Source organism: Psammomys obesus, unplaced genomic scaffold (assembly GCF_907164565.1).
Source record: "Psammomys obesus unplaced genomic scaffold, mPsaObe1.curated_primary_1811, whole genome shotgun sequence".
Taxonomy (NCBI): Eukaryota; Metazoa; Chordata; class Mammalia; order Rodentia; family Muridae; genus Psammomys; species Psammomys obesus.
Window position 1 is genome coordinate 27,488,889 of NW_026585797.1, and position 24,391 is coordinate 27,513,279.

Here is a 24,391-nt window from a genome sequence, read left to right on the forward strand (position 1 = left end):
TAATTAATTTATTTATTTAGTCACTTTACAGCCTAACCCCAGGTCCCTCCCTCCCCTCCTCTAAGTTCCATCCTTACACCCCACTCGCCTCACTTCCCCCTTTCTCTTTTTCTCAGAGAAGGGGAGTCCCCCAAGGGGTACCAACCCACCCTGGTATCTCAAGTTGAAGCAAGGCTAAGCACATCCTCTTCCACTGAGGCCTGACAAGGCAGCCCAGCTAGAGGAAAGCTATCCTCTGACTCTGGCCACAGAGTCAAAGACAGCCCCTACTTCCACATAAAGAACAAGCTGCACATCTGCTACATATTTGTAGGAGGTCTAGGTCCAGGGCATGCATGCTCTTTGATTGGTGGTTCAGTCTCTGTGAGCCCCTATGGGCCCAGGTTAGTTGACTCTGTAGGTCTTCTTGGGGTGTCCTTAACTACTCTGACTCCCTCATCCTTCCTCCCACTCTTCCACAGTACTCTGTGAGCTCAATCTAGAGTTTAAGTGTGGGTTTCCATCTGAGAGTCTTCTGCTGGATAAAGCCTCTCAGAAGACAGTTATATGAGACTCCTGTCTGCACTCACAGCAGAGTATCATTAATAGTGACCAAGGTTGGCTCTCTCCCATGGGGAGGGTCTCAAGTTGGGCCAGTCATTGGTTTACTATTCCCCAAATCTCTGCTCCATTTTTATTCCTATACCTTCTTGTAGGTGAGACAAAGAAGTCAGGATTGAAGGTTTTTATGGTTGGGTTGGTATCCCCTTCCCTCCACTAAACATTCTGCCTGGCTACAAGAAGCGGGAACTTCAGGCTCCATATCCTCTGCTGCTAAGAGTCTTAGCTAGGGTCACCACTGTTTGTAGACTCCCAGGAGCTCCCCCTGTCTCAGAGATGGCTCCCCCACTGATTTTTCACTCTCTCTCCTGGTCCTCCCACTTCACTCTTCTTAAAGAAAATAAAATTATAATCTTAAGCACTGTCCTCAGGAATGTGGCTGGTGCTTACATGGCTACAGTAATCTCCTATTGTATTGGGACCTTCTTAGGTTAACTAGGGTGATGACTTCTAAAAGTCAAACATTTTTATAAAGTGTTCATTGACTTCAGAGAACTCCTGAGATTGTTTCTACAGTACTCCTGGAACATATGTATATTGTTCTTCATTTTCTTTCTCATATGAATGTTTACTACTGGAAATTTCCACAAGCTAAAAGATGTCTGACTTTGAAACAGACTAAATGGCTAAGCAGATACACAAATCCAACCGTCTTCCAATTAGGCCAGATTTTAAGATTCACAGAAACATAAAATGTATACTCATTCATTTCAGTATTTTTTATCAAAATAATTAAATATGTCATAAACTATGATATCAATGCTCATTGTAACAGATTTATTATTTTTAATAATTCATAAGTAGGCTTAATATTTTCCCTGTTTTATTTTTAAAGTTATAAACATCAATTAAAACATAAATAGAAGCCATTTGTAGTCCTTAATGATTGCTAGGAAATTAAAGAAATCGTGAAATGAAAATATTTGAGACTCTAACGGAAATAAATATTCTGCTTATAGTAATTATTCATTCTAAAATATTAAAATATGTTAATTAACAAGTTTAAATCATTACCTGTCTAAAATACTAAATGACTGTACCATGACTACAGAATATTCTCTACCAATCTTGACCTGAAGGATGAACTCAGTCCTCATATGACTTGATGAGCTGGGGTGGGCAGGTAAAGGGTCTCCCCCTTTCCGAGGAACAAGAGAGGGAAATGGGGGAGGTGGGTAGGTCTCAGAGGAGAGGAGAGAGGGGCTGCGACTGGGATATAAAGTGAATAAATAAATAGACAGACAGACAGATAGATAGATAGATTCTCAAATTTACCTTCACACTTGATTTCCATAGTTGCTGTCAAGCACACCGCATGGCAAGCCCAAGACCTGATTGAATAAATCAAGGAGTCAGCCATGGGCAGTGCTTTGAGACTGAGACAACACATTAGTTTTATAGATACACAAATAGCTGAGGGTGTTGGCCCAATGTTGTATGTCTCCGACACCAAACCAAACAAGGTGAGAGATCAATGTCAGAAAACTAGTTAGGACCACTTCCAGAGAAGCCGATTCCACACTGTGGTGATAGGATTTTGCGAGCTCATACTGCCTTCCTAAGGTCCATGGTTAGGAGACTTGGGTGGAGGTGAGAAACTGTCTTCAGTCACACAGGCGAGATGAAGCAGAGTTCAGGGCAATGGTTGGATACTGGCTTCTCACAAGCCTTCCATGAGGCTAGGTTCTGAGAGGACAATGGGCACGCTGCTAAGATCAGTGAGGTAGGCATTTTAACTTGCGTAGCTAGTGCCTATGCACAAGGTTGCTGGGGACCACGGAAAGGGTACCACCCTGTACGCTCACTCCTGCTCTTCCTTTATGCAATGAATACATAACTACTCTCAATATCATGTCTAAATTACTCTGCCATGAGTATGGTATTATTATCTGAACAGAGCTTACCTTCTCCTTTTTCTTCTATAAATATCCAAGCCATTGTTTTTAGGCTCTAAATGATTTCTCCCTTCTGGAAGGTTTGATCCTCTCACTTAAGAATACTGAACAGGGACTGCTTCTGACATGAACTGATTGGCCTGCTCTTTGATCACCTCCCCCTGAGGGGGGGAGCAGCCTTACCAGGCCTCAGAGGAAGACAATGCAGCCACTCCTGATGAGACCTAACAGACTAGGATCAGAAGGAAGAAAAAGAAACCCTCCCCTACCAGTGGACTTGGGGAGGGGAGTGTGTGAAGAAGGAGGAGGAAGAGAAGGATTAGGAGGGGAGGAGGGAGGGAACTAGAAGGGGGGATACAAAGTAATTAAAGTATAATTAAAAATAAAAAAGAATACTGAACTATAATCTACTACTGAAGTCTACTGACATTTTTCTGCTATTAAATATTTCTTGCCATCTTGTCCTCCATGTGATTTATATTCATTTTTGCTTTGCTTTATTTGATTCAGCCTTTTGATTAAAAGGCCTGTATCCAATTTACTTTAAGCGCTGTGAAGATTAATCCTTTTTATTTGTTTCTCAGAGATTAAGGCTAAACCAGGGCTTTATTCTCATTGAGCAAACACTCTGCTTATAAGTTCAATTCCCATACCAATTAGCAATGTCATAATTTTGACACAATGTTCAACAAACAAATATTCTGTGAATAAATAAGTAATGTCTTAAATATAATAGCTCCAGGAACAATGTATAAGCACTTACTTTTTCTTACATCCTAGTCCAGGAATGATGGTAACAATGATGATTTTTGGGTATTAAATTTCTATGAGGATTTTGTATTTGAGAAGTCAATACTACTGATTATGTCAGCTGACTTATTTGTGTAACCACTAGATTCTAATTGTGTTGTAATATCAGATATTCCATTTAAAGTCAGCTTATTTGATGAAATTCTTGAGACTGGTATTTTAAGAATTCTTTTATATCTTCTGGAGTATAGAACTACACTCAGGACGAGCCGGGTGAAGTACATTGCTTGCCAGAATTATTCCAAGTAGACTTAAATGCATGAGAATCTCTCCTCCATTTCGGCCACTCAAGAATTACCTTTTCAAGAAGAATCTTTCTGAAACACCCTTGAAATGTCTGGTGCTACAAGTGAAGGAAGGTGTAGATTAGGCAAGAAAATGATTACTTCATGATCAGAGTTAATACATTACCACAGTGAATCCTCCCCTTTTACTGTAAGCTCCGGCCTAAGTACAAATCTGATGGACCATACCAGCTCCATTACTAATGATGATGAGTGATGGAGTGAACAGTGGAAAACATCAGTGCTTGTAGCTCTCAGGTGAGAGAGTTTCAGTAGTCCTCAGAAGATGGTCAACCAGATTAACAGATCATGTGGTCTTTAGGGATGAATGTTTACAAAATAAGCCCTGACAGTATTTTAAGCTAAAAACAAGAGAAAAAAAAAAAGGTGGGAGGGCATAATGAAATTTAATAGTACTTACATTAATGAGTAGCACTCAACAGCACTATTTGAGGGCATATGTGATCTTTTAAACATAAAGAACATACTTTATACTTCATACATTATTACCATGTATAGATATGCTTGCCTGGTGCTTTAACCAAATAATACATCTTTACAATATTTCACATTAATTTTACCATACCTATACATTTCTTAAAGCAAATATGCTTGAAAATCTTGGTTCAATAACATGTTGTGATTTTCTACAATATATTTATGGAATACTTTAGCTTTTTCAACTGAGTTTCACTTCATATTAACTTTATTATCTTAGTATCCATGATATCTAAAACAACCTATCGTTGATACATAGTGCCAGTAAGAAAAGCAGATTAAAAATGGCTATGATTTCATGCTGTACATTCTTTACCCACCTCACCACACCATCGAGTTTTCTAGGCAACACCTCTACTCACTCTCCCTCTGTGTATTAATCTCTCTATGATCTGAAGTTTAAACCCACTGTGATTCAAGAGCACCTTCTTGTGTATTCCTTTGTGAGTTCATATTTTCTCCCCTTTGGGTTTCTAGAAATGTATGTATTGAAAAGAAAACTCACTTATATGATGGCTGGATTCTTTTTCATGTTGCTTTTTTATAATGCTTTTACAGTTTACAATTCTAGAGAAATATACTGAAATGTTCTCTGCATTGGCTATATTCCCCTCATAAAAGTGTAGAGACCATTATGTGCCTTTCACAAACAGATAAAAGTTCATTGTTGTCTTCCAATTATATCATGTTCCGTGCTCTGCCATGGAAATGAAATCATGATACCACAGCATCATAGAGCTCACTGACCCTAAAATTGTGGCAGTCTATCGTTCTAGGTTCTGGTGAAGATCAGTAGCAGCCAGAAAACAGTGTAGCCACTCTCTTTAATGGTAAAAAAAAAAAGTATTGTTAATTATTATGATCCTAATTTCAGCACGAAAAATTAGTTTAGTTTACAACAAAAATAATAATAAAGAATATATTTTAAGTAAAAATGTTAACTAAGAGAAGACAGGGAACAGGACAGGAGCCTACCACAGAGGGCCTCTGAAAGACTCTACTGATGGAGGTATCAAAGCAGAAGCTGAGACTCATAGCCAAATTTTGGGCAGATGCATGGAATTTTATGAAAGAAGAGGGAGAAAGGAAGACCTGGAGGGGACAAGAGCTCCAGAAGGAGACCAATGGAGCCAAAAGATACTGGGTCCAGGGGGACCTGCAGAGAATGATATTCCAACCAAGGACCATGCATGGATATGACCTGCATGGATAAAACCCCTGCACAAATGTAGCCCATAGACTCAGTCTCCAAGTGGGTTCCCTAATAAGGGGAGCAGGGGCTGTCTCTGGCATGAGCTCAGTGCCAGGCTCTCTGATCACCTCCCCCTGGTGGGTGCAGCCTTGCAAGGCCACAGAGGAAGACAATGTAGCCAGTCCTGATGAGACCTGCTAGGCTAGGGTCAGATAGAAGTGAAGAAACATAGGGGGAGAAGAGGGTGGGATTGGGAGGAGGGAGGGGTCACAACCAGGATACAAAGTGGATAAATTTTAATAAATAATAATAATTATTATAAGAAAAAAATTTTTAATGTTAACTAAGGTGCTATATTGTAAAATAATTATGTTCAAGACCCTCTTGTCTTATTCTCAAATAATTAAAATAAATTTTGTGTACTAAATAATATAAAGTAGTAAATTTCTTTTATCTAGGCCGACGGTTCCTCTAATAAAGTTAAAATAATCATTTGTTGACCACTGATTAGCAGCACTACACAACAGTTTTAAGTATAACTTGTTAATTAAACAACAAGCAATACCAGCCCATTTATTTTTCTCAGTAGTGGAAGTAATTGAATAAATACTGTTCATGGGTTGACTATTAAGATAACAGAAATTTCTCCTCCACCACCATAGGCAGAACAAATGAAGAGCTAAAGGCTAATTTTATGAACTCTAATCCATCTTTAGAAACAGTGCAGCCAGTTCTGATGAGACCTGATAAGCTAGGGTCAGATGGAAGGAGAGGAGGACCTCCCCTATCTGAGGACTTGGAGAGGGGCACTGGAGGACATGAGGGAGGTTAGGATTGGGAGGGCATGAGGGAGGGGCCTACATCTGGGATACAAAGTGAATAAACTGTAATTGATATAAAAAATAAAAATTTAATTAAAAAAGAAGCATACCATATCTGCATTCAGTTTGACTTTCTATTACATAGTTACTAACTTCTCCAGGAAGAATTAATTACCAATGAAAATAACATGTAGATATTTTGCTTTATATACTTTATGCTTTATATGTCATAAAGGATCTCTTATAATATTCAGCTTTTGGGAAACAGTTCAGTTTATTCTTAAATTTTCTCTTTTAGAAATATTCATGCTATTGATTAAGTTAAAATATTTTTGAGGTTATGGGAATTTTATTGTTAACTATTCAGTTTTTAATTTAATCATATCTACATTATTGGTAATTTATCTTTTCATTTTCAGATTCCAAGAAAACGAAAAAAACTACAGAAGGTAAAAAAAAAAAAAAAAAAAAAAAGATCTGAAATGCTTTCAATTTAGGGACTGGGGTGTTTAGTATCCCTAGAAGTACAATCTAAATATTGAATAGAAAGGGGGAAAAGATAGAGAGAAAGAGTAAGGGAGCATGGAAAAGGGTTAGAGAGAAGAGAGAGAGACAGAGAAAGATGCCTTTGACAATATTGCCCTAAGAAATATTTGACCATGACAAAAATAGTCTGGCAGAGCACCCATTCCCCTTATTAGGGAACCCACATGGGACCTGTACCCATCAGCCCATCTTTGTAGGGAGCCCAGTCCAGTCCAGGCAAGGTCCTTGGTTTTTGCGTCAGTCTCGGCAGACCCCTCTTGGCTTTGGTTTGTTGGCTCTGTTGTTGGTCTTCTTGTGAAGCTCCTATCACTTCCAGGTCCTTTTCTCCTCCCCCCTTCTTTTCCATAAGGCTACCTATGCCTCATCCAATGTTTGGCTTTGAGTCTCAGCATCTGTTTGGAAGCATGCTGAGTGGAGCCTCTCAGAGGACTCTCTTGCCAGCTTTTCAATCAATTCCCCTTGGAGGGACTGCCTAGATGGCCACAGGGAAGGCAGACATACTCAGCTCTGATATGATTTGATCAACTGGAGTTGAGGGAAAGGGGAGCTCCTCTCTTCTGAAGAATATAGAAGGGGGATGGGAGAGGGAGGAAGGGTAGAACTGAGAGGAGGAGAGATGAGACTATAACCAGGATGTAAAGTGAATAAATAAATAAATAAATAGATAAATTTAATTTAAAAAAATAAAAATATAAAGGGTCTGGAGTTCAGGGACACTTTGTCTATCATGTGTAAAATTAGCAAATACAAAACAACACTAATAATTAAAATAAAAATAACTTAAAAATGATGATAATGATAATATATTGCTTACATTTACCTATCACGAACTTTTTCCAATTGTTTTTAAAAAGTGATTATTTTATGAGACACTGAACAGTGTTACATATCAAATACACAAAATTGATTAAATTTGTTTTCAACATAGCAACTTTAGTTAGGAATTGAAGTATACCGTCTTTATCTTGAGTGCAATCCCGACTCATTTGGCAATAGACAAACCCTCTGTCTTTTGAACACAAATATGTATAAAATGTTTACTCACCTGTGTTAAGACTACCAGTCATACATAACTCAGATCATTAAGCAGAATAATTTTAGACCCATCCACCTGCAAATGATGCTTCTGTCAATCAAGTTATAGCTCTACCCGGATAATCAGTGAAATCTCAAAGCAAGACTCACCGTGAAACTCAAACAGAGCAGAATGTGGAGACAGGTTGGGTTGACGCTAATTTATCCATTGTCTTTGTGGTGAAAGTGTCTCAAAATCTGTTGAGAGTAATGGTGCCTTGGTAATTTTTCTCTCAACAGAACAACCCAAGGGAAAAAGTAAGGAAATGCATGCAGTCTATTTGTACAAATGTGTTGTCTCTGCTACTACAGAATTGGTCTGCTGCTGCAATGATATTTCAAATTCCTGTGTTTAATACATGTGGGCTGGATTTTTTGCTTTGCTTATTTTAGGCGTTTTATTTTATTTATTGATTTCTGACATACTTGGCAATGTGTCAACTGGAGGTCAGAGTAATACAGAAACTATAGCAAGCCTTCTCACACCCCATCTCGCTCCTAAAGGTAGTTAATAGAACCTATAATTTCCTACTGTCCTGGCATTCCATTGCCACCCATGGTATAATGTTTGTGTAAGTTTAGTATTGTCTTCTAGTGACTTCTCTATTCCTAGAAAACACTCAGTGGGTTTTGTTTCCAGACTGTTATCATCTTGTAATCTACAAATATATTGACATGTTCAGATTCCGTTTTCCTAAAAGCATTATAATCTCATTGCAGAAAAAAAAAATTGCTAGGATTCCTATGGTTCTTATGGGTCACCCACAACTATTCAATGCACTATTGAAATTGCTTGCCAAACAGTTCAGTAAAGCTATAAGCCTGCAGGTCTGCGTTTTTCAAAAGTATGCTGTGCTGAACTGAGGGGTAATTTAAGAGTATTCAGTCATTAAAATTAACACACTTCTAGGGAGATAGAGATAAAATTCTATTGGCATTTAAAAATTCTGCTTTAAAAAAATACATGAACTTTAAAATTATGCATATTTGTTTGTACCCAAAGTTAGGCACTGAAACGTTCTATCATAAAACTGCTCTAAAACGTCCTAAGGAACGAAACATGAAATTGTGTTACAAAGCAGCCAGAGGGAGCAATTTATCTATAGAGCCCAATAGGCTTCTTCAGGCCTGGATTGATGAGTACATACAGATGCTCTGAGATCTGGCACAAGGACACAGAAACCACACCATAAACTCTCACACCAGCATAAACTTGGAGGCAACTGAAAATTTGGAGAATTTAGTATATTTCGTGTTGTGATCTAATCAGTGCTTACTTAGTTCTTAGAGAACACTCAGTGGCTGTTGCTTTCCTGCTCTTCTCTATTATCTTTCTTCTTGTAATCTATAAATATTTTGGCATGTTCACAGTCCAACTCCCCACAAGCATTATAAACTCATTGGAATAAAATTGATAGGAATCATTCGCAATTGTTCAATATAGTAAATTTAAAAATTCATAAAAATCATATAAAGATATATATATATATATATATATATATATATATATATATATATCTTTAAGACCTCCCCTTTATTTCAGTTTACATGACTTAAAGATTTCAGTAGATATACTGCATTTCCTTGTCAATCATCAGGGCATGGATGTATTTAATGAGTAAACATTCCTTCTCAGATTCTCAGATAGTCACTTATCACTTTTTCCCTTCTGAAAAGGGCTGTGGAACATGAATTGGGTGGTCATTGGGAAAGGAAATTATGTGCTTCAAGACAATTATTAATTACTTTGAAATTGACCTACTGTTTCAGCTTTGTCAAGTAGACTTTCTCCTTACTACTATTATTGAGTCTTCTAACTTGTTTGATTTGAATTTGTTGTATTTAAGTTTTCTGTACTCAATTATACTCATTAATCTCAGATTTTGTTTCAAATTAATGTGGTTATCATACTTAAAAGATTTTTCTACTTATAGGCTTACATTAAACTATGTTTAGAAAAACAGGCCCAGGGGTATGTTAGCATTTTATAAAATCATATAGTCCTGGTATTTTTAGTGTAAAATTTCATAATAAAAATTAAAATTAAAACTACCTGAGTAGTCAACCAAGCTCAGGGTTTGTCAGCCCCTTTAGAATTTGGATATAAATTGGTTAAATTGATTTATATTTATTAAGGTGATTTAATAATTACATACTGCAAAACCGCAATATAATGCACAGTCATAAATGTGTTTTCTTATGTAGCATTCCAAGTCATGACAAAAACCTATCTGGGTATATAATGTCCTTTGAATATGATAGGAGAGCTTTTATTTTGTTTTTGGATGTCATACATTGCTAGTGTTTGATTTTGACAAATGCTGAAATTCACTATTAGTAATTGTGTTGTCACACTTTATAAAATATAAATAAATTTAAATGTTTCAATTAATTATTCAGTTTTTAATTACACAATATGCCCAGTGTCTGGGGAAATGGCTCGGTGTTATGAACGCTTGCTGCTTGTGCAAAATACCAGGCTCTGGTTCTAAAGTAGCTTATACATTCTTTCTACTTCCAGTTTCGGGGCATCTGGTGCCCCCATTTGGTACATGACACACACAGTATGCATGCTCGCACCACGTAAAGCATGTAAATACATAAAATATAAATCAAAACTGTTGAAAGAAATATGTACAACATGCCTAGTTAATTGTCATTGTGTTCAGTATGTTGAGTTTTATCTAAGCTAAACACACTTTTATTTTTTGCCCCACAACACTTGGTCCAATTTATTTTACTTACTTTAATGCCAGAAACTGTGTCAGAGGAGAATTAAGTTGCCTAAAATGCACATGTCGGTACAGCTTTGATAAACTAAATTGTACCTGGAGAGTTTAATGTATTGGCTAGAGAAGATTCTGTGACCCTCATTCATCCTAAAATTTGGTCTATAGGATTCTTTCAATGTAAACATCTCCCTGTCTTCAGATTGCATTTCCTAGATAAAATGTTAAGAAATCTCTCTCTTGCTTTGCCTCACTGGGCCTATTTGCCATCATTGCTCGAGGATCTTCTTGTGATTAAATTGACAAGCTGTCAGGTTGAAATAGGAATAGGAACACAAACAGTAGCATTTCACATTAGATTATCGCCTGCACTTCCTACAAAAATAGGCCTCATTAACGTGTCAACGTTACCTTGAGAATGAAATCATGCAGTTTCTCATAAAATGTTGAAAAGGGGCTTTCTGAAGAAACCACCAGCTAAAGAGGAGGACAGTCTCGCAGGTGTACTGTAACAACTTTGCTTTGTTTGTTCTACCCGTCTCCTTACTTTAGCTTAGTGCTTAAACATTCTCATCAAGGTCTTTATCATCACTAAATAGGTTTCCAAGAAGAGGCCTGGAAGAGAAAGCCCATATAAAACACACCCAGATTCAGCTTTCTGCAACTTATTTTAAAGCAACTACAATAATTATAATTGGCACTTATTTTTTTGTTCAAATTTAATTCAAATTATTATTAAATGAGAGCAAGCTTAAACTTCCCCACCCTTAAGGAATCTATATTATTTTTCTGGTTTCTTCTTCTGAAAAAAAATTCCTTAGCATTCAGAATATTTCTGGAAATGTACCTCACATTGTTTTACTTTTGAAACACAAAATATTCAGCTCCAAAATACTCAGCTAGGAGAACACAAACAATGGGCCAGGCAGAAAGGGCTATCCTGGGGATGAGATATTAATCATTTTGTGACACTCACGAGTTGACGTGGTTTAGCATCAGCTATGCATGTTTGCTTGTATTAAAACAATTTGCTTAGAAAACAAAATTATAATAACATTAACAATGATAATATGTTTTAGAACAGGAAAAGAAAGAACAGCACACAGAACCAGGTAACCGTTTAATGTTATCTATTTTTCAAATTTTTTATGTTATTTAATTGGTACTTGATTACTCAGTTTTATTGGACTGTCACAGACTGTTGATCCACCCCCTTCCTTTCTTTTTTTCTTTTTTCATACAGCAAAGTCACCAAAAAAGGAACATCCAGGTGAGTGAGACGGGCATAGCTTAATTTATTTTACCAGAAGGCAAGCCCGAAATGGGCTTGTAAAGGCAGTGCCAGGTAAAGGCAGGAAATCTGACTATCTCTCTGTGTTCTGAGGTATTGACAGAATCAATATCAATTCAGTTTGAGAGAAGGGAGCTCAAATGCTGTGTCATCCCCTTGTTGCTAAACCTGTGTCTATGAACTGGCTGTATCAGCTCCACTTAGAAGTTACAATTTAGTAGCACCTGCATCTGGTTCCATGCTAGACCAACTGAATCAGAATTCGCATCTCAGTAAGATCCTCCCGCATCCATCATTTTTGCAGTGTCTGAGAAACACTGTTGGTGGGAAAACACCAGACAAAAGCTACTTATGGGAGGTTTGTTTATCTCACAGTTGAAGGGGATAGTCTCTAAGGCAAAGGAGATTTCAGCAGTAAGTTGCATCATACCCAGTTACAAAGAGAGTAATGACTGCTCATTCTAGCCTGCTTTCTCCTTTTAATCCGTCCAGGACCACAGTCCATGGACGCCCATAGATAGCGTGGGTTTTCCCACTTGAACTCATCTGATTTGGCTAATCCCTCACAGATATGGCCAGTGATTTGTCTCTATAGTTCTAAAGTCTGTGAAGGTGATGGATCAGCAACAATCACCACAGACACTGTTTTAAAGATACATTTATAATTAAAGCAAGATAAAGTAAGAATAACATTTCTTCTGTGCATGTACCTAACGTTGTTTTAGTCTTGATATACAAACTATTTGGCTCCAGCCCTATTCATAAGCTTACTTAACTTCTGTGGGCTGCTCTGGGATGTTGCTCTATATCAACATCGGAAGATTAGAAAATTGAAGTTACAACCAAATAACCAGACAAATAGATCATCAGAAACCAAAAGCACAGTATAAATGGACACAAAATCCTTTTTAAAAAGTTTTACAAAATTTAACCTGTTCAGTTAAATCATTTTAAAAGAAGTTTTCTGAAATGCTTTCACTCAATCTTGTGTCCAATACTACCTATAGGTTTTTCTTGGTGGAAATTAACCAAGTAATGTACCCAAAGCTTTTGTACACACAGAGTCTCTCTCTCCTTCCCCTTTCCCTCTGTCCTTCTCACTCCCTCTCTCCATCTCCCCATCTCTGTCTCTCTGTCTCTCTCTCATTTCCTCTCCCTGACCCCTCCCTCTATAAGCAAATAATGTACCTGAGGCTTTTGTACAGAGTTTCTCTCTCTTTTCCTCTCCCTCTCCCCCTCTCTCTCCCTCTTCCTCCCTCTCTAAGTCTCTGTCTCTCTCTATCTCTGTCTCTTTCTCCCTCATCTCTCTCTCCTCTCATCCCTCCTTCTCTGCCTGTCTCTCTGTAAGGCATATAAAAGTGTGTGTGTGTGTGTGTTGTGTGTGTGTGTGTGTGTGTGTGTGTGTGTGTGTGGTAGTTTGTGCAGGTTCTAACCTTTAGATAGTATAGGTGTGAAGATTTGTGTGTACGCAGGGGATGTGCATGTATGCTGGCAGTTATAACCTCAATTACTGTCAGCTGTTCCTATTACAGTTAATTGTATTTAAAGTCAAACAATGTTCATTTAATATTATGTCAATAGCCACATAAATACAGCTAAAGTACAGCATATCGATAAGCCCTTGCTATAACTATGCTTGAACCTACATTTCTCATTCTTTGCACAACTTTGTAATACTTCCTGAGATGAGCACAATCTGCTTAGATTTCTTTAAAATGTTTCAATAGCATCATTGGTACCTTATAATAGCTTTCAATAAGCTGTTATAATTCCCCTTTTTTTTGGGGGGGGGTTTCACATCATCAGAAGTTAAAGGATAAAGACTGGTTTTAGCTCTTTATTCTCCAAAATGCCTGTTATAATCCCAGACACACAATGGGCACTTGATAACAGTTTATTAGTTGAAGAGAAGAACACGAAATAGAATAATAATTGCTTATAAAGTTTAAAAGCTGAGTAATTTTCAGACACATAATTTGAGAGAGGAAATAACAGTATGTTTCATTATTTCACATTAACAGTCAAGCTACTGCAACTCAGAAAAGGAATGTTTTGTCTACAATATAGAGCGGAGCATTTAGGAGTGCACTCCCACAGTGAGACAATGCATACTCAAATTTATACATATACATGGAAGGATAAAATAGAGCATAATTTATTGCAACATGCAGAAGTTTACTCAAGTATTAATATGAACAATTTTAAGTGTTCTAGTGGGTCAGTATTACTGTTATGTATTATCACTAAGTACAATAGTCTAATTGCTTAGAGTTAGTGTATGTTCACCTATAGCTGTGAATATAGTACAGCATCTTACTAATACTTAGGCATTTTCATTTTGTTTTGTTTTCTTTTAAGAGACAAGATCCTTCCATTTAGCTTTGGCTGTCCTGGAGCTCACTCTGTAGACCAGGCTGGCCTCAAACTCACAACATGCTCCTGACTCTGCTTCCAGAGTCCTGGGACTAAAGGCGTACACAACTATGCATGGCTACTTAGACATTTTTCCATTAATTTATTTATTTAATCACTTTACAACTTGGCTGAAGGCATACCCTCACACCTCTTCTCCCTCTCAGAGAAGGGGAGGCCCCTCAGGGGTACCCACTGATGGGGACAATGAAATAATGATGATTAGGCATCAACAGATTTTATATGAAAGAGGTTTATTAGATGGAGATGAAGAGAGAGAGAGAAGGGAAAGCAGGACATGATGGGGGAAAAGAGAGAAGGGGCACCCAGACAAAGAAAGGAGAGAGGGCCAGAAGGCAAGAGGGCAAGAGAAGGCAAGAGGCCAAGAGCAAGAGAGAGACCACGTGGCAGATTATTCCCCTTAAAGGAGCAAGGTAACCATGCCTTCCAGGTGTGGGCACCTGGCAGGTGATATGATGACATCATAAGTTGCTAGGCAATCCACAAGCAGGTTCCTAGATACTAACACCCACCTACCATGGAGCATGAAGTTACAGCAGATTTAAGCCATCTTCTCCCTCTGAGGTCAAACAAGGCAGCCGAGCCAGGAGAAAGAGGCAGGTAACAGAATCAGGAACAGCCCCTACTCCAATTGTCGGGGACCCACATTTGACCAAGCTGTACATCTGCTACATATGTGTATGGGTTTCAGATCCATCCCATGCATTCTATTTGGTTGGTGGTTCAGTGTTTGAGAGCCCCCATAGACCTAGGTTAGTTTCCTCTGTGGTGTCCTTGACCCCTCCTGTTCCCTCAATTCTTCCTCTCAATCTTCTCCAAGACTCCCTGAGCCCTATCTACTGTTTGGCTATGAGTCTCTGCATATGTTTCCATCAGCTGTTGGATGAAACCTCTCAGAGGACAGTCATGCTATGCTCCTGTCTGAAAGCATAGCAGCAAATATCATTAATCATGCCAAGGGTTGGCTCTCTCCCATGGGATGTGTCTCAAATTGGGCCTTTATGGGTAGGTTGGTGTCCTTCTCCCTCTACTGGACATGCTGTCTGACTTCAAAAGGAGGTGACTTTACAATACCTATCTGCTGCAGCTAGAAGTCTCATTTAGGGTCAGCCACCTATAATTCTGCGAGCCTCCCTTCTTCCAGAAATCCCACCCCATTTCTGTTCTCTCTCTCTCAGTTCTCTCTTCCCCTCACTACACACTTGATCCCTACCCCTGTTCCCATCCCTACCCCTTTTACCACCCAGATTTCCCTCTCCATCTAATTCAGATGTCTATTTTATTTTCCCTTCTGAGAGATTCAAGCATCCTCCTTTAGCCTCTCTTTGCTCCTTGGCTTCTTTGGGGCTGTGGATTATAGTATGGTTGTCCTGTACTGCTGGAGCCTGCAAGCAAAGATGAACAGTTCTTGAGTGGGGAGTAGGATTGAAATAAAGAAAAAAAAAAACCCAAGACACAACACATGAGATCTGTTAGAGAGAGCTTCTGGTAGCAACTAGGCACTCGGTTTATTCCACAGCCCCTTTTTCTAGACAGAGCAAAGCACTTTGATACAATAAAGTTCATTGAAAAGTCAAAATTGTTTACCTAGACCACCTGTCTGTGTGATCCTCACACAAACAAAAGGAAATGAACTTGGCAAAAACATCCTGCCTATTGTCTCAAACAAAAGGAAGTGAACTTGCCAAAACATCCTGCCTGATCCAGGTGAAGGCCAGGGTGAAAATGTGATTTATTATATATATATATTGCTAAGAGCCTAATAAGAAAGCATCTTATGTACTATATATCATATGTACTATATGGCTAATATAAACTCATAAATGAGTACATACTGTGATCATCTTTTTGGGTCTGGTTATATCACCCAGGATAATATTCTAATTCCATCCATTTGCCTGCAAATCATGTTCTTGTTTGTAATAGCTGAGTAGTATTCCATTGTATAAATGTACAATAGTTTCTGTATCTATTATTCAGTTGAGGGACATCTTGGTTGTTTCCAGTTTCTGGCTATTATGAAGAAAGCTACTATAAACATGGTTGAGCTGTCCTTGTGCTATGATGAAGCATCATTTAGGTATATGCCCAGGAGTAGTATAACTGAGCCTTGAGGTAGAACTATTTACAATTTTCTGAGAAACTGCCAGATTTATTTTAAAATTTATACTTTTTAGGCAATGTTATAGAGTCTGGAAAATGTATTTGCCTAAACATGACAGCAATCAGGCCCTTTGATAATTTTTGAAGGCAGCTTAAATGAAGCATGAGTGAGTGCTGAAAGATGTGTGAACTCTGCTTCTACTGCCAGCCAAATCTGTGAGATTTGAGACCTGCTTTAGACCATAGCAAAATAAATAAATAAATAAATAAATAAATAAATAAATAAATAAAAATAAAAATAAAAATAAAAAAAAATTGCAAAGCTTCATTTTCTCCTCGGAACAATTCTTCTGCAATTTCAAATAATATTCCAGCTATCCCCCGAAGAACTAAATCTCAAAGTTATTTAAATAAAGATAGACTACTAATTAATGAAGACCTGGTCCTCTCTTTTCATTGCAGCTCCAAGTGAAAAACATGGAAAAGCAAGTATGTTGAACAAAGCTTGATAAGAAGAGCATGTTTTAGCAGCCTAATCATGTTTGTTTCTTTGGGCCTTGTTAACACTGATTTGGGAATCCCACCTGTCCACGTTTGTATATGATTGTTTTGGTGAAATAACATGCAAAATAACTTGCCTGCCTTTTTGTGTGTTTGTTCTTATGAAAATTTGTCTAGAGAGCTTTAATATGTGAGTTTTCAGTTACTTATATAAAAAAATTCTATATTCAGTTGCTTGTTTTTCCACATAATTAGAAGTAGTTTTATTTTCTTATGCATTTCCTAATTATTTAAGGATCCCAATGATTAATTACTTGACCAAACTACTGAACAATGTAATTTGTCTACTATGAAAGTTTCGTTTGCAATGAAATGTTGTCATCCTAAAACTTTATTAAAATTTCTTTTGTAGAGTTTCAATTCTTTTTTAATGTTTATATCCTCAGATTATGAACTTTTCTGATAACTGATAAGTTATGACAGATACATCAATGGCAGCTCTTATAACATGTTTAAGGAGAAATGCTGCTTTGTTGTTTATTATTTTTAAATTAATAAAATATAGTTATAATACTGTTAATAAATACTTTTATTAATAAATGTTAAGTGCAATAACAAGAATAAATAAAAACTTTCTTGTGCTTTATAAACAAGATTAATGGTATAATATAACCAGCATTCACTATAGAAAGCATTTATATATTTGTTCTGAGTTAAAGGTACATGCATATTGATCCTAGTGCTGATATATAAAGGAATCCTATGTTTTATTTTTTAAACAGTATGTTATTGACATATATCAAAGAATAATTGGAAAATATTAGGTAGCTTGATATCATTTAAGAAGTAGAACACTGTGGTTGCAATTGTTCAAAAAGACATTAAAATCTTGGAGACCTTAAAAAAATGATAAGAATACTTGTTGCTCTTCAAGTCTTCTATAAGACTGGAGTTCTTGAGATCTCAATTGAAATCCATCAATCCATGATGGATCCCAATTGCCTGTAACTCCAGCTCTAGGACTCTAGGACATCCAATTCCAATGTCCTCTCCTCTCCTGCCATGACTGGGCATCCCAAACAATGAACACACACACATACACACACGCACGCACACACACACAACCTTAAAAATAAAGAAGTAGTTTTTAGGACCTATAATTTTGTTTATATTTTCACACAAAGTTGGAGCTTAAAGTTGAATGTAAGGCTGACTCAGAGTTTGTGTTACAAATTGTTGAATATGCTAAGCCATGGAAATGCATAATCAAGAGAATGCACAGAGTGAAACAATTTTGTATCACTCGTAGAAAACCTTAGATTGCAAATTACTCTGAAAATTAACATTTCTCATGAGGAAATATGACACATAGTTAAAAATTCATCCACAAGAAAAAACTTAGAATTATGTCTATCAGTATAACACTGTTCAATCACATTTTGAAGAAATAAGCAATTTTTTTGTGATATATTTATTTATATTACTTATTATTTATTACAATTTATTCACTTTGTAACCAGGCTGTTGCCCCCTTTTTCATCTTCTCCCAGAGCCACCCTCGCTCCTGATTTTCCTCCTATACCTCTCCCTTAGTCCACGATAGGGGAGGTCTTCCTCCTGTACTATCTGACCCTAGCTTATCAGGTCTCATCAGGACTGGCTGTATACCCAAACTTTAGGCAGAGTGTAGGGAATCTAATGGAAGAAGGGAAAGAAAGACCTGGAGGGTTCAGAAGCTCTACAAGGAGACCAACAGAGCCAATACATTGGGGCTATGGGGGCCTTGAAGAGACTGGTGCTCCAACCAAGGACCATGCACGGAAAGGTTCTAGACCTGCTGCTCAAATGTAGTACATAGGCAACTCAGTCTTCATGTGGGTTCCCTAATAAAGGAGCTGGGGTTATCTCTGATATGGACTCAGTGGCCATCCTTGAGTGGCCACAGAAGAAGATGATAAGCATCTTTTGAAGTAAACTAGCTTCTCAAATATTGAAATCAAATATAATATTTAAATCATAGCATTCAACTCCTTATGTGATTGAGACCTTTGAAATTAAACATGAATATTATTCTTTACTACAAAATTAATTTAAAGTGTTTCATAAGCCCTTGATTCTTTAAATTATCTAATATTAGTATGATTTCCCATTTATTTAGGAACTGGCCTTTTTGATATTGAAATAACATAACATAATTTTTACACAGTTTTTATAGACCATCAACAACTCTAAGATTAATGCCTAAGATCAAAGTTACATGTTATGGATATTTTGAAAAATTCTTTAACTTGTGCAAGTTGTAGGTATTACCTTAATATATGGAATATGGTTCTCTATTATTTTAAACCATATGGTATTTTTATATATAGATAGATAAATGAACACAAAATAAGTATGTACGTAAATCAATGTGATGGCAATGGCACTAGATTTAAAAAGTGAGGTTGACAGGTGAAGAAAAATTCGTGGAAAATTATTTTTTCATTATCACTGTATCGTAGCTAGAAAATACATTGAGTTATTAGGGAGGAACCATTTACCTCAGCTCCTACATAATTAATAATAATAAATAATAATTAATACAAAAAACACCTATCAATTTGAAGTAAAGGTTCTCATGGATACTATGAACTTGGCAAAAAAAAAAAAAAAACCTTCCACGTTTTAATGACCCAGTTATAATAAAAGGTTCTTGATTCACCTACAGTATCATGGGTTAAAGTTGAAGAGTGTCTTGAATAAGACAAAAAAGCCAAACCTAGATTTAGAATTTCTGCGAGCTGATTTTTTTCTGTCCAAGCACAAGCCAAAAATGTCTCCAAACACCCATTTCTCACCCCTTGCAGTCATTGGAATGTATGTATTACTTTTAAAGTTGGATATAAGGGTCCTGAGCTTGACAATATGATTAGTTATATCTAAGTAGGGAGCTGACAAAACAGATGGGGCTTTAGAGTGTAGATTACATAACACATGTAACACTATTCATAGTGAATCTTCAAAAGGGCACTATCGTCACACTACTTATTAAAAGATATGGTAGCACCTCTCAACTTAACTGTGAATAATCACACTCAACATCAGTGCTTTGAAGGCACTTAGAAACACTGCTGCAGTTGATTCTTCCCATGTTGAGTAATTCCTGGTTTAGATAACATAGATCACATTATCTGCAACTGTTCTCTGGTCAATTGAGTTGTGAACAAAATATTCACTTAAGACAAGACAAAAATAAAAAATTTGTCTATATAAATTTATTTGAAATGCCAGCAAATGCTGTTCATCTCATGTTAGCACTGCACATAGTTTTACATACTAAGCCAACAAGCATAAGTTGATCAGTCTAACCACTTCAGTGTCACAATATGTGGAGCTGCAATCTCCTCCTCTACCCCAGAATTATTTGCAAGCAGCCAGTATCAGAATCCGAAGAGTAAGAAATTTTGAATTTAGGTATTTATCATTGAAAGAGCAGAGGCATTTTATACCAAGAGAATGGAGCATCATTTGAATACCACTGGAGAAAAAAATAAGGAATATAGTCTTATCTTGGTGTGGTAACTTAGTGATTGTAGAGTCTTCTGCAGTAATGATGGTTTCATAAAATAGTTATGTTTCTAGTACCAGACATGGTATCCCTCTTGTAAAAAGGGTATTATGTCTAACTAGAGAGCCATTGGCTACCACCAACATATGTGTGCTAATACTGCACCTGTAGGGTGCCATGTTGGTCATTGATATGATTTACAGGCATCATAGCTGGGTGGAACTATAGATTGCTTCTGTTTTGGAAGCTTGCATGGTGCCTTCTAAAAGTGAAATCTAGACTTCAAGGAGAGAGCATTCAGGAACATCCTAACTCTGGGACCTCTGGACATTCTCTGAAGTGCATAGTTTCTTCAGCAATAGTGACTTACCTTCCACTTCTGGGTAGCAGCCAATGGCAAGAGCAATAAGTTGTATGTTTTGGGAAGATCTTTGGTAGCTCTCGCCAACAACTCAAAAGAGGGCTTCTCACATCTAGTGTTTAGCTTTGTGTTAGGTGATATTTGGCTCCAGAGAGAGGGCCATCAGCCCAATGAGAAAAGTTCTCTAAAATATGTATATGGATAAATATAAAGGCATTTTTATGTCACAACAAGACCTTTAAAACTCTATGGAAAAATCTAATCTGGAAAATTTAAAAGCTTATGTACTTTATTACACTAAAATTAAGATCTTTATCAATAGATACCATAAAAGTGGGTAGTAATATACAAATGCCAATAAAACTAAAAGTGTAAAAATATGGTAATAAAGAACAACTTCAAATAATTAACTGTTGATAAAATGAGAGAGAAATAATTGCAAAGATTTGATACCTTGCTATTGTTTTGTTCCTACCCCACCCCCTGCATACCTTAGAAAACTTTATCCATTTGTGCTTCGAAATGAAATATTTTGTTCTGGGTTCAGCATTCCATATTGTATCTTTAGTCTAGCTTTCTTATTTTCCTAACTAAATACTCATATAAGCACATCCCCATAGCTAAGTTTTTGCCATTTCAATTGCTATTATTTCTTGAAGCAGCAATGGAGTCAATTTCTTTATTATAATGACTAATATTTTACAGTGCTTACACCAGGTAAAATATTTGTCACCATCTACATAGCTAAAGACTGAACGAAGGCTTTTACACTATCATTCATAAGTCACTTAAACTGTCCCTGTATACATAGCACATTAATATCTATTTTTGTGTGTAATAAGCCACATTATCAGCACTACTTACATAAAAATACAATTATGATATCACAGAGTTATACCTTAGAAGATAGTTTACATAGTTAATTTATCAAAAACCAAAGTGCTACAAGTGTTTTGTACTTCGGCTTTCTGTGCAGCTTGCTTCTCTTTCTCAGACTCTATATGCACTTAATGTTTTGGTTATCTGTGCTCTGCCTGGCTACAACAGTACCATATGTTATTGTTCTGAAAACTCTGATGTCCATCACTTATTCTTTAAATAACTGAATTTGCAGAAGCTGAACGAGCCAAAGAAGAGATTGCTGCTGCCTCAACCAAAAAGGGTAAACACAGCTGGGAAAAAAAAAAGCTGAAGTGACTATAACTTGATACTGAAGCTTCTAACTTACTGTCTGTGCAGTGCTGTAAGAAGAGCATTGTTTACTGATTTTGCTGTTTCACTAACACAGAAAAAAAACTTTGCATGATACTTATAGCGTCTTAGCTAACCAGGCTTTATGGTTAGTTTTCTATTGCATCAGTTTGGGTTCTCTAGATCTATAAATTAATGTTTGTAACTACATCCAAATTGAAATATGGCTTTTGAAAAAATTTCAATTTTATTTTATTTATATATTTATTTATTACAATTTATTCACTTTATTTCCCAGCTGTAGCCCACTCCCTCATCTCCTCCCAATCCCACCCAGCCTTCCTCTTCTTCCCCTATGGATTTCCCTTAGTCCACTCACTGATAGAGGAGGACCTCCTCCTCTTCTATCTGACCCTAGCCTATCAGGTGTCATCAGACTGGCTGCATCATCTTCCTCTGTGGCTTGGCAAGGCTGCATCCCCAGGGGAAGGTGATCAAAGAGCCAGCCATTGAGTTCATGTCAGAGACAGCCCTTGTACCCCTTACTGTGAAATCCACTTGGAAACTGAGCAACCAATGGGCTTCCTTTGAAGAGGGGTTTTAGGTCCTCTCCATGCGTGGTCCTTAGTTAGAGTATTGGTCTCTGCAGATCCTCTGGGCCCGGATATTTTGGCTCTGTTGTTCTCTTTGTGGAGTTCCTGTATCCTCCAGGTCTTTCTCTCTGCCTCTTCTTCCATAAGGATTCTCGTACTCTGCCCAAAGTTTCCTATGAGTCTCAGTATCTCCTCCAATACCCTGGTGGGTAAAGTCTTTCTATATGCTGCAAACTCAATGTGATTTCAGTTATTCGTAGGGCATTTGGATTCAACCCACTACTTTAAAGGATCAGGTATTGAATAAATTAAAATTTTGTGAAGAAGACTCACATAAAATGTTCATTATGTATGAAATTAGTATAGGATTAAAAACTATAGTCCGTAAGATGCTGACATAGGGAAGTTTTGCTTTGGGAAGCAAAGCAGTAATTCTAACAATGTCTTTAAAAGTATCTTATAAAAATATGTAACAAGTCTGCTTTAATTATACATTCAAGATCACAAAAATCTACACATACACCCTTACACACATCCCACTAAAATAACATTGCATATTCTTATAAAATTACTTTATTTTTAGGACAGCCAAGGCTACACAGAGAAACCAGGTCTCAAACAAACAAACAAACAAATAAATTACTTTGTATATGTACAAAAGGAAACATACAGTAAAATTGTAAAACGAATAAAATATACATGGTACAAGTTCGCATACACCTTCTAACATTACATGTACAAACATAAATTAATATACCACATTCATTAATGTATTTCATACATTATTATTAGTTGATGTACATCTATGAATTGGTATGTATCCATATTCATCTTTATATCATCTAGTTGCATCATATTATGTTTAATTGATATAATTTCACCATAACTGACAGAAGACTAAATTAATGAAGCTTTATGTGGTATCATATTCTGAAATTGACATAGCTCATTAATATAGGATGATGTAAATAATGAGGGAAATCATAGTATTATAAAAGGCTTAGTAGACAGTATAGAGAGTAAGACAAAGTCATTAATCTGGGTATGCATATGTGGACTTCACATGCTGTCAGTAAGGCCAGGTTTTTGATAAATTTGAAAACATGAAGGAGGATGAAGGTGGGCTGCAATTGAATCTGTAGCTAAGAGTAACACCAACACTGTGTCCAGAAAACAGTAGGTGCTTTCTTCTCTAATTTTATTACAGATAGTCATTTTTGAGTAGTTAGTAATTATAGAAAAAATGGGATAATGACTAAAACAGCAAATATTGAACTACTGGCACAGGATTCATGTATAGATTTAGGCATGTTTCCTTGAGTATTTATGGTATAAAATCAAACTTTCATAGTTTGCAGTTCAAATACGTCAAAGTAAACTGTGATATAGAATTTTTTAAAAAAAGTACAATAAATCAGAGTCCTCAACTACGGATGTCATGAATTTATAACATGGCCAACATTTTTGTTGAAATGAGCCTGGTAGATAGGATTTTAGAAACAAATGAGAGAAAAGCTACTTATTAATATAAGATATTATGACCATCTACTTTGCTAATTAATCTTATATCTCAATTATGGTTCAAATATGGTTTTGTATATTGGTTTGACATATAAGGAAAGAGTTATCAAAGTACAAGTTGCTTCCAAAGCTATCATAAACAGACTTTGATCAGGACTTATATAATTGACAAATTTACAAAACAACATTAAAGCTGATTTTTCTCATTTCTTGACTAATGTACACCTTTCCTTTCCTCTTCCATGTAGCACATTTATTATTCCCTCATGTATATGCCATCCATAGTACGTGACACCTTCTAATCTTTCACAATTAAATTATACAAGAAAATTGAATAGTGGTTTTTTGGTTCCAAGTTGACTTTGAACAAGGGACTATTCATGATACAGTGAAAAGGATTG

The 24,391-nt window shown here is 36.6% G+C and overlaps 1 protein-coding gene across 1 annotated transcript in view; it reads left to right on the forward strand.

Annotated features, from left to right (window-relative positions):
* Trdn (triadin) overlaps nt 1-24,391 on the forward strand; it is a 350,576-nt gene that overhangs the window by 219,708 nt on the left and 106,477 nt on the right. Inside the window, exons 15-18 of the mRNA XM_055599238.1 lie at nt 6,520-6,549; nt 11,529-11,561; nt 11,693-11,719; nt 16,739-16,765. Of these exons, the coding sequence (XP_055455213.1) occupies nt 6,520-6,549; nt 11,529-11,561; nt 11,693-11,719; nt 16,739-16,765 (117 nt within the window). The remainder of the gene's footprint in view (nt 1-6,519; nt 6,550-11,528; nt 11,562-11,692; nt 11,720-16,738; nt 16,766-24,391) is intronic.